Genomic DNA, 10,894 nt, shown 5'->3' with positions numbered 1-10,894 from the left:
ATTTTATCACATATTAAAAAAAATCATATAGCTTCTCGAAAATTAAAGAATTAAATATATATTAAGGTTGATGTTCGACATCAATACACTAAACACGATAAGAATCGTGTCATTGCCTTAGACTAACATAATCTAAAATTTTGATATATGATAGTGATCATTAGTCAAAAAAATTAATCGACATGCGTTATATTTAAGAAAATTTTTTTAAATTAGCGAAAAATAGTTTTTATTTTTAATTTTTTAAATTATATTATTTTTTCAATTTAAATATTTATTCATTTTTCACTAATTTTTAATAATAACATGCCGTGCATCGCACGGGTTAAATACTAGTAAACTTAAAAAAGGCACCTTCCTACATACAAATCACACCCAAAATGTTCTCATTAAGCATCAAAAAAATGTTCACACCTTCATTTATTTCGCTATAGGTTCATTAACAAAGATTTCATTGACAGGACTAGTGATAGAATCATCTCTGGCTTATCGGGGACAAGCCAGATATTCGAATCCTTCCTTAGATTTCTTCCTCTATTCTTGTATTTGTAATTTGTAAAATATCACCCAAGAAATTTAAGATTATGAAGTAAAATTATTTGGTTGGCCCTGAAGACTTTAACCAGAATACATCGATAATCTAGCACATATATTTACATCAGATGATTACAAACAAGAAGCCACTGTTCCAACCAAGTCCGAAATCCCAATGCTTTTACACTATACAGTCAATTGTAGATCGCCTGCCCAGAAAATACACTAAATTATCGATCCAACCAAGAAAACTGGCTCACTTAGAGTGCCATTTCTGCTTGCAAAGCAGCAAGTTCGTCTTCCTCCTCTGTCCGTCTCTGAGGGACTGGGCGAGAAGGTACTCTGCCTGAAGGGACGTGCACTGCAGCAGCAGGGGCGGTGGTTGCAGGCTGAAGAAGCTGTTCCTCCAACTCAGCACTTTCTAATTCTTCTAGTTCCGCCTCCAGTTCATCCTGCGTTAGCCAAACGTGTTTAATTGATAGATGAGAAAATCACAAGACAAGAAAATAAACTTTGGTACTGAGAAATCGGCCGGAAACCTCATCAAAATCAGCTGCCGCACCAACAGGTGTAGCCAGGGCTTCCTGTATTAGCTTCATGTTCTCCGTCTGCTCGTTTATCTGGTCCATCGTTTTGTCCACATCGTCGATATTCCTGTGTAGAAACAAACATTTTATAGCAAGAAACAATGGGGATTGAAAGCTAAATAAATCAAGTGCTTGTGATAATTTTAAAATATTCCGAACAGTTAATTTAGTCTGTTTACTTACGTTGCTTTCTGCATTGCTTTCATTGCAGCCGCTCCACTTCTCAAGGCATCTACAGTATCTGTAGTAGCTTTTGCACCTTCCAACATTATCATCTACAAACATTTAAACAGGCCCAAAGCAAGTAATGTAAGAAGAAATTCATCAGATAATAATGGAATGTTATTCAAAACATTCAATAAACATCAAGTATACCTGGTCATGGATTCGAAGCTGGAAATTTGCAAGTTGCCCCATCTGTTCTTCATAGAGTTTCTTCCTCTTCAAACACTGTATAGCCGCTGTATTAATATGTTTTGCGAACATAGGTCAGTTGAAGAATCCCAATAATTTTTTTTACACCAACTTAGTAAGGAGAATCAGTAATAACAACAAGGCCGGCTCTGTTCAAAAGGCAAACAAAAGAACAAGTTGCACCCGTGAAAAATGACCTAAAAATACTTCCCTGTTCCATTATTTATCAACAGGGAATCAATGAGATTCACACAAGCAGAAATATGGGAATGCAAGTGAGAAACTATAAAAAGATAAGACTATGTGCAAGAAAAAGCACTAATTTGCTGCTACATAAAAAACTAGAAATCAGATAAAGAAACCAGGGTATCTACTTGAATATGAATACAGGGATAATGATAAACCCGATAAGCATACACATTTGTACACTGCTGTCACAACATCTTTGATAAAGAACTTTAGATCATTACATGATCCCAAGCTGATACTTGGCATGTACCCCCTCTTCCAGGTCCATCACAAGGAATGAATTCTAATTTCTAACTACAAACTAGAAACAGAACCATTTTCCACAATGAAAAAAAGAGTAAGAGAAACAATTTTCAGGGGTTAAATGAAGAGAGGAAATGCCTGACAATAAACATGATCATACCTCTCTTGTTCTTAGCTTTTGTATAGTTTCTAGCCTTCTCAACTTCTGCTGAAGCCTTCTTTTGAAGGACACTTTCCTTCTTCTCAAGCATCTCAAGAGTCTAGGCAAAGGAAAGGATACATTTTTCAGTATAGAAACAGGTAGATAACAACCAAAAATCATCAAACAGATAAAAAAAAATCTAGTTAGAATACAAAGGTGTCATATTTATCTTCAGATCATTTTTAGTTCTCAATCAGAAATAGTATTATACTCTTACTTATTCTATCTAAGCACATAAAGTAGGGAGATACACAAACATGAACCGCTCCACGGTGCTGGTGCTTACCCTTCAAACCCCCAGGAGCATTGAGCTAAAGAGACACATTAGGCAATAATAATATACCGCTGTTACCTTACTCTCAAATGTTACTTAGTTTTGGCCACCAGCGTATTATATTGAATCCACTCCCCTCCAGCATACCATCAATTTCAATAAAAAAAAGAACATAATTCTATAGTTCAAAAACGATTGTGGGCATCAAGAAAAAGTTCCTTTCATACAAAAGAAGCACAATCCATCAACAAAAATATAGAGTCTTGATTTCTAAAGCGAGGTTACAAGAATCACATGGGGAGGTTTATCAATCCACAATACTGAAGGAACGATTTTAAACTTATCAGGCAAGCAAAAAAAATGATTAAATCATCTGCCAGCCCCCTTCCCTCTGAAGAAATACTGGCACAATATCATCTAGACTTAAAGTTCAAACAAGATCCAGATTGTCCAAAAAGTTCATCCTCTTATTTTCTCCAAGAAACCCTCACGTTCATCACATAAAAATTCAATCTTCCATATCGGTAATCGTCATTAAAGACACACAAATCCACAAAGTAACCATCTATGCAACACCAGACTTCGCACCAAGCAAAGAAATATACCTCGTTCAATTTATCAAGAGTGGCCAGAGCACTAGTCTCTTGCTTAGGCCTGCCCAAAATCCGGGAAAACATCTTCGATTTAATCTGATAAAACAATTCCGCGTCGATCACAATTCCAACCTCTTCAAATAATTCCATCAAAACCGCAAGATAAGAACCAACCATCAGAAAATAACGACAAAAAAATCCAATTACAGACTTAAGCAATCACTACAAATTTCCTCAAATAAAAATGGTAAAAAATCAAATATTTCATGATTTCATCAACCAAAACAAAAAATTCAAAACAGTACCTCAGAATCAGCGGTTCAGAAGATCAATCGATTCTAAGTTAGGACCGCGAGGAAGCGTATTCCGACTGTTTGGTTTGTGGGTTTGCTTAAACGCGTTGATTATTCGTGAAATGTTGATTTTATAATTTGTGAAATGGGAAAGTTAGGAGCTTTTTGGTTTGGAATCGCGGTCTATACGGCAAAGCATTTGAATCTGATGACGGAGAAATCTAATATGGCTCGGGTCGGGCTCGGGAATGACAACGAATCTTAGCCGTTGGATTTTGGTCCAAGAGTGACTTTTTTCATCGAGCAAGAAATTTTAACACTGTCGTCAAAGTAGAAGTCATCTTATCAAAATTCGACAATTTTTCCGCGGCACCTGCCCAAAAAAAAAAAAGAAAAGAAAAGAAAAATTGCCAATTTTTTTATTTTTATATTGTTATAAATGAGATTCGTAGATGATATTTTTTCAGTAATTTAATTAATTTTAATCAAATTAATAATAGTAGAATCCATTTCGTTGAACATTTAGCTGACCGCCCGATTTAATTTAACATGAACAAGCGATTTTGAGTTTGGCTACAACTACACAAAATTAAGAAAGAAATTGTCTTGCTATCTCTTGACATTGGTGAGCACCAACACAACACGTGTGAACGATGTGTTTGCAATCTTTAAAAAAAATTAATTCTTAATATTTTTCTCAAAATTAAATCTAAAAATAACTTTTTAAAAAAGATTATAAACAGTTCAAAAGAATCACTTTTTTCTTTCAAAATAGAATCACTTTTCAAAGGGATGCTATCTATTAATCAAATGCTTGAACATTTTCCCCACGTGAGACACCACATGGATTGATCATTATAGGCTACACGCATGGATTCATCATTACTAGCTGTATGAACTGGGTGAGGCTATGCTCCACCGAGGCCTTGGATAAGTGTGCCCCCCCCCCCCCCCCCCCCATACATTGACCCTAAGGGCTGTGCAGCACCTGCGGTAGGTCTCTAGGCGCAGCATAGCCTCCGATTACACGAACAAGCACTTGTCCAATCCCAGTTTTTATGAGCTTGTAGCATGTCAGACTATTGATCAAACTGTTATCATTGGCTTCATTCAATGTATTTCGACAACGTGCAAATGAATAAAATACTATGGCACAAATGCACGGACACTTTCAAATTTCAGTAACAAGAGGTTCACATCTATATGATGAAATTTTCTTGATAATCAGACATTCACAACACTTCAATTTACCAACATATAAATAAAATCAAAACAAATGCTCCATTAAAGAATCACCACCACCACTCACAGTTGGGAATAATAGTGTACTTAAGTTCAGTTTCAACAAAGTAAGAAGCAAAATAGAAATGGCACACCAGTTGTTAACAAAACTATGGCGTGAGAAAGGACAATTAATCGAGTTCCAAAATCTGGTTCAGCCATGGCAACCACACAACTATGGCCTCTTTCTTACTTCTCTGATGAGTTTGGTCCTCTCTTCTTACCAAATCCAACAACTGCAAACAGTTAAAAGGAAAACGAACAACAAATTCAACTTAACAACTATTATCATTGATAAAGCATCAAATTTTATTCATGACAAAGGAATCTAACGAGCTATAACCAAAAATTGCATTTCCATCTATTATCTAGTCATCCCACACAATGATTATGGTCATATTCTTCTACAGCAATCAGTGTTCTAAATGGTGGTCGAGGCGGCCGCCTAGCCAGCAATCAATCAATTTTTGGTGAAAAGAACATAACCGGACAAATTTTGCCTACAACAGGCGGAAACTTCGTATGTTCTCTTGTTAATTGGAATTCTAATTTTGAACTTTGATATGATCCCCACTCGGAAAAATTTCCAGAGAAATTAAAAAAATGTCACGCTAGGATTAAAATTGATTATGGTATCAGTAGTTAGAAAACTAAAACTCATAATCACTTATAGTAGTGAAAATGAACTTTCACCTATAATTTACTTTCCACAAGGTCAAACAGTCTTACTTTAATTATAAACAGCCTCAGCAACATATTTTCTAGCAAGATAAACTAAAGAAAATGGAATCAAAGACAAAATATGGAAAAATTTGCTTTGTTTAGTTTTTGCAGCAAGCTAAACTAAGTCGTACGGAAACAAAATAGAAAAATCCACAAAAGGGGGAAAATTAGGTTACCGGCAGTGACAAAGCGGCGGTTGTATTGCATGCGCTTGTGAGCACGGCCGCGGGGCTTCTTCTTCTTGTCCTGCTTCGCCACCTTCGGCGTCTGTCCTCTCACCTTTCCCGCACGCGCTAGTGACCCGTGTACCTTACCTGCAATTTTTCACAAAAGAAACAAAAATCAATCGAAAATTATTCAGATTAATCAATAATTTATAGGGAGAACAGATTAAATAACTCTTTGAAAACATACCCATGATAACGTATTCTACAACGTCGAGATGCCTCTGGGGTTCTTTCTGCCGCCGAAATGGTTGCTTAAACGGAAGATGTGGATGGATTCCGGAGGTTAGGGTTTTAAATGTGAGGATTTTAAACGAGTTGGACACTGGAGTGTTTAAAAATGGGCCTCTAAAATGAACTTCCAAAATACTTGCATCATAGACCAGTGGGCCACAAACTTTCAAATAATTGGTCGGCCCAACAAATCATCTATAAGTTATTTAATTAAAATAAAAATTACCATACGTCGATATTGTCCAATAGTTGACGAGATTCTCCATTAAATTTTTTTAAGAAAGATTCTCCGCTGATTCCTTGTAAACGGGAATCAAACGAACCGTACCCGATTCACCATATAAATTGCTCCAATTAGGGTTTACTGCGCTTAAAGGAGTTTCCCTTCTACATCTCCGCTAGTCAAAACCGAAGAGAAAACGGAAATGTCAGATGCATCTGCGCCGCCACCTGCTGGACAAGCTCGACATCAGCGATGCCGGCGTGAGGGAGGCTGAATTCTCCCAGCGTGTGTTGATCCGTTCAATCTTGAATAGGCCCGATATGGGTGCCGGACTGGCCGGACAGAGGGTCCGAATCGGGGGATGGGTGAAAACGGGCCGGGAACAGGGGAAGGGCGCCTTCGCCTTTCTGGAGGTGAATGACGGGTCCTGCCCTGGGAATTTGCAGGTGATTGTGGAGGCCGACGTTTACAAGCTAAGCGACGTCGTTTCCACGGGAACCTGCATACACGTGGAAGGTGAGCTCCATCTTCCGCCCGAAGGTGTGAAGCAGAAGATCGAGCTTAAGGTGAAGAAGGTTTTCGATGTGGGTACCGTAGATGCGGGGAAGTATCCGTTGCCAAAGACTAAACTGACGCTCGAATTTCTCAGGGATGTTATGCACCTTCGCCCCAGGACTAACACTGTATGACCTTACGCCTTTTAAACTCATCAAACTTGTGCACGCATTTGTTAGATTAGCCGTAGTTATGTGGTTGCTAAAGAATTTTGTAAATAAATAATCTTTTTGGAAATTGGGTTATATGCATGTGGTTTTTTAAGTTATCCCGGTCAATTAACTTCTGTCATTGCTGTTGTAAATTCTTCATGTTTTGTTGTTGGGTGATAGAGAGTCTCCAGCTAGATTTTGCAGCATCGGGTTTTATTGTTTTTGAGTTAGGAAATGAAAGGCTAGATGTTTTCTGAAAAAATATTTTGGGAAAGGCGTGGATAGTTTATGTACATTTTATTTTACTGCCTAAATGTGTTTAATCTTACTATTGTACTTGGTGTTGTCACTTTCATTCGGATGCTCATTTGTTGGAGTTTCCCATTATTTTTAAATTTAAATTATGCTTACAGACAAGGTTGTAAATGGCGGGAGGCAGTGGCGGTGGCGGGGCGGTCGGTGACCGTCTACTGCCTCGGCGGTGCCCAGGCGGTTTAATTTTTTTAAGTAACTTTTTTATAGCCTAATGAACCTAAAAAAACGATAAGGGCCTATAAAAAATTACTTAGTTTTCGAGACCCCGTTATAAGTTCTATCCATATATGTTCTGATCGCCAACTCATACTTCATCCGATTTAATTTTATTGGAATTGAGAGAATACCCCAAATTATTTTGACTTTATTTTTTTTGTTTCCGAAGGAACTCTCATCAAACTAGTGCTAGTTTGATGAGAGTTTCTTCGAAGTAATTTATCAAATTGGTTAGATCTAAACTAATAACATACCCTTCCTTAAATCTCAAATATTCTTCATCATATTAATGCTATTATGCTAACGAAGTAATATAATTATTATTACCAAAAAACTAAGTTTAAATTTCAAAGTTTCAATCAATTATCCATCATTAAAACAATTAATAGACTAAACATAACTAATCTTCCAAATCATCTACATATGAACCATCTACTTCATCCATGATCCTCTCATCATTGCGGCGGCGGGCGGATTGTGTGTGGTGGTTGAGAGTTAAGAGTTTAGAATTAAAACCAAAAATAAAATAAAGAAAGTGAGTTGTGTTAGGGTTTTAATATTTAAAATTAGTTGACTTTGACTAGGTTTTTAAAATTGTTGACTAAATTTTTAAAATTATTGACTATAGCTTAAAAATCTTGACTGCCTCGCCGCCTCGACCCGCCTGCTCGCCGCCTCGACCCGCCTCCCTAACGCCGTATAGCTTGGACCGCCTAAAACACCCGCCTCATGCATAGGCGGTGCGGTCGAGGGCCGCCTACCGCCTAGGCACCGCCTCGACCGCCATTTAGAACACTGCTTACAAATGGGAGTTGTCTTGCTTTTTCATTTTCCATCACTGTTCAGATGATCAAAATGATTTTGGTCATGTAGGACTTGACAAAGAAAAAATCAGTCAAACTTACTGGAGTGGGTCAAATGTTGCATCACGCATATAGCTTTTCTGTCGTCCTGTTAGTTATTTGTATCAAAGTAGTAAAGACAGTCCTCATGCTTTGACTCAATAGATGATGCCTGTAAAAAATTATCTATTTAAGGCACATCTAAATTGCTTCTGTTAGGTTATTTTTATGATTGCTGTTTGAGAAGTATTAATGTTGAACGCTGTGGGTGGCATCAGAAATTGGACTCCTGGATCAGTACACCTTGTTAGTTGTTACATCCCTCTTTTTACTTGCACAAATAACTTAATTTTTATGCTAACATCATACCTTAATATGATCTACTCTACTGATATTTTCTCACTTGAATTGTTATACTCTCTTTGTTGTCTAGATTTCTGCAGTTGCCAGAATTCGCAATGCTCTGGCATATGCTACCCACACATTCTTTCAGAAACATGGTTTCCTTTATGTTCATACTCCCATTATTACGACCAGCGATTGTGAGGGTGCTGGGGAGATGTTTCAAGTCACAACAATAATCTGCGAAGCAGAGAAATTAGAGAAAGAGCTGAAAGAGAACCCTCCGCCTTCAGAAACTGATGTGGCAGCTGCTGAACTTGATGTCAAGGAGAAAGGAGAAGTTATCGTGCAGCTAAAATCTGCTAAAGCAAGCAAGGAGAAAATTAGTGCTGCTGTCGCTGAGCTCACTAAGGCGAAAGAGCATCTCTCAAAGCTAAATGAAAGGTTAAATCTGGCTGAGAGATGTAGGGTTAGCAGTGGCATTCCAAAGAAGGATGGAAAAATTGATTATTCAGAGGAATTTTTTGCCCGGCAAGCATTCTTGACTGTATCTGGGCAACTGCAGGTTGAAACATATGCGTGTGCCCTCAGTAGTGTATATACCTTTGGGCCTACATTTCGAGCGGAAAACTCTCACACATCAAGACATCTTGCTGAGTTTTGGATGGTGGAACCTGAAATAGCATTTGCAAATATAGAGGTATAGTATGCCACCTGTAAATGCTTTATCAAGCTTGCGTTTGAGTAAAAAGATACTTCATCTTAATGTGCAACATATCCTCTGCTCTTTAAATTGAAACTGCGCTGAAGGTCGTCATGTTGACGAACTGTCTAAATCTTGATGTATATTATATATTGTAATCCTATACATCAGACTTGAAGTTATGTGAAGCTTTGTTCTGCTGTAATTGGATTTTATTTTATCTTTTTACGGTTTAAGTTGTGTACTGGCATGGGAGTTGACAATGATGATACGCTTTTTTAGGACGATATGAACTGTGCAGAGGCATATGTGAGATATCTCTGTCAGTGGTTACTTGACAACTGCTATGATGATATGGAATTCATGACCAAGTTTATTGACAAAACTGCCATCCAACGGCTTGAAATGGTTGCGAAATCCAAGTTCCATAGAATAACTTACACAGAAGCAGTTGCCATTCTTGAGGAAGCTGCTAAAGTTCGGAAATTCGAGAATAAAGTAGAATGGGGTATTGATTTGGCATCTGAACATGAAAGGTAAGTACCAGTTAATTGTTTCTTCTCTCCACGTAGCTTGCAGTTTAAGTAACTGAATTCTACTCCATTTGATGACCCCCCCCCCCAAACAGATACTTGACAGAAGAGAAATTCAAAGCACCTGTTATTGTCTATAACTACCCCAAAGCTATTAAAGCTTTCTATATGAAGGTCAATGAAGACAATAAAACTGTTGCTGCTATGGATGTGCTAGTACCCAAGGTGGGTTCTTTTTCAATTATATGTTCTTCATTTAGCAATCTGAATCGTAATTTCTACAAGCACATCATAAGTTTATACTTTAATGGATTATTGTGTTCATCAGGTTGGAGAACTTGTTGGTGGAAGCCAAAGAGAGGAGAATTATGAAGTTCTCAGGGATAGGTAGTAGGCTTTATTGATGTATTTGATTTTCCAATTGTTTCTCTTTATAAAGCCAGATCACAAGTTAAACCTTTTATATTCTTCTTAGATCACTTATATGGATATAAATGATTTCTTTGCCTCAGGATATTGGAATTGGGTCTACCTTTAGAACCATATGAGTGGTATCTTGACCTACGCCGCTATGGTACAGTGAAGCATAGTGGTTTTGGCCTAGGCTTTGAACGAATGATTCTTTTTGCTACCGGTATGGAAAACATTAGAGATGTCATTCCATTCCCAAGATACCCTGGGAGAGCAGATCTCTGAATTTACACACGGTCACTTATCAGTCCGTCGGATTTTATATTTATTTTATGTCTTGAGAAAATATGACAAAGTTGTTTAGTATAGTACCCATGATAAGAATCTGTTTTGAATGTCATGCAATGCTTGAAGGCTTGTTGCAATCTTAGTATCATCTTGTTTATTAATTATTTTGGTACTTATTCACATGCTTTCAATTAGGTTCTCCCATCGATCATACACAAGTTTGTTAGTTTTATATTTGCCCTTGGATGCAGTGTTGCCGATCATCTTATCTAGAACGTCTATTTTCGTTGAACATGATGAAACAGGGACCAAAAAAGCTGAAATTATTGTTAGATATTTGAACAACCAAATCTGATCTTCTTGAAGAAAATAAGGGCAAAAACAATGAGCAACTGCCATTCTAATATGCCTCTTAAATGAGCAAATAAATTTTAAACATTCATCGAAATCAGATTGATTGGCG

The 10,894-nt window shown here is 37.3% G+C and overlaps 3 protein-coding genes across 4 annotated transcripts; 1 reads left to right on the top strand and 2 right to left on the bottom strand.

The window, feature by feature from the left end:
* Window positions 1-573: 573 nt before the first annotated feature.
* LOC140825892 (vacuolar protein sorting-associated protein 32 homolog 2-like) lies at window positions 574-3,605 on the bottom strand. 2 transcript variants are annotated; one of them, XM_073187915.1, is made up of 7 exons: window positions 3,402-3,605; window positions 3,109-3,192; window positions 2,188-2,287; window positions 1,497-1,582; window positions 1,305-1,396; window positions 1,074-1,188; window positions 574-986 (listed from the first exon to the last, which is right to left on the bottom strand). In XM_073187915.1, exons 2-7 carry the CDS (start codon window positions 3,178-3,180, stop codon window positions 795-797), a joined length of 657 nt encoding a protein of 218 aa, XP_073044016.1. In that variant the 5' UTR covers window positions 3,181-3,192; window positions 3,402-3,605; the 3' UTR covers window positions 574-794. The 2 variants fall into 2 exon arrangements, with proteins under 2 accessions (XP_073044016.1, XP_073044015.1); XM_073187914.1 differs by having other exon boundaries at window positions 3,109-3,230; window positions 3,402-3,595.
* A 1,046-nt stretch (window positions 3,606-4,651) lies between these two features.
* LOC140828140 (small ribosomal subunit protein eS30z/eS30y/eS30x) lies at window positions 4,652-5,935 on the bottom strand. Its single transcript, XM_073191126.1, has 3 exons — window positions 5,808-5,935; window positions 5,570-5,707; window positions 4,652-4,906 (listed from the first exon to the last, which is right to left on the bottom strand). The coding sequence occupies exons 1-3, from the start codon at window positions 5,809-5,811 to the stop codon at window positions 4,860-4,862; spliced, it is 189 nt and encodes a 62-aa protein (XP_073047227.1). The 5' UTR covers window positions 5,812-5,935; the 3' UTR covers window positions 4,652-4,859.
* A 211-nt stretch (window positions 5,936-6,146) lies between these two features.
* On the top strand, window positions 6,147-10,548 carry LOC140825891 (asparagine--tRNA ligase, cytoplasmic 1-like). The gene is given in 7 exon segments (XM_073187913.1): window positions 6,147-6,305; window positions 6,307-6,757; window positions 8,588-9,196; window positions 9,482-9,735; window positions 9,828-9,957; window positions 10,061-10,119; window positions 10,245-10,548. Coding segments are annotated over 7 exon segments (1,716 nt in total). The 5' UTR covers window positions 6,147-6,276; the 3' UTR covers window positions 10,429-10,548.
* Window positions 10,549-10,894: the final 346 nt, after the last annotated feature.

This window comes from Primulina eburnea, chromosome 3 (genome assembly GCF_022965805.1).
Source record: "Primulina eburnea isolate SZY01 chromosome 3, ASM2296580v1, whole genome shotgun sequence".
NCBI lineage: Eukaryota > Viridiplantae > Streptophyta > Magnoliopsida > Lamiales > Gesneriaceae > Primulina > Primulina eburnea.
The sequence above is the reverse complement of the archived record's forward strand: the minus strand, read 5'-3'. Positions and strand labels throughout refer to the sequence as shown.

What these genes read in the sequence shown, in the direction of transcription:
- LOC140828140 (XM_073191126.1), bottom strand. An exon ending in CCGCCGCTTTGTCACTGCCG is followed by an intron (nt 4,907 to 5,569) that starts GTAACCTAATTT and finishes AACTGTTTGCAG; the next exon opens with TTGTTGGATTTGGTAAGAAG.
- LOC140825892 (XM_073187915.1), bottom strand. Translation starts at nt 3,180, where the DNA reads ATGTTTTCCCGGATTTTGGGCAGGCCTAAGCAAGAGACTAGTGCTCTG. An exon ending in AGCTTCGAATCCATGACCAG is followed by an intron (nt 1,397 to 1,496) that starts GTATACTTGATG and finishes AAATGTTTGTAG; the next exon opens with ATGATAATGTTGGAAGGTGC. An exon ending in AAAGCAATGCAGAAAGCAAC is followed by an intron (nt 1,189 to 1,304) that starts GTAAGTAAACAG and finishes GTTTCTACACAG; the next exon opens with GAATATCGACGATGTGGACA.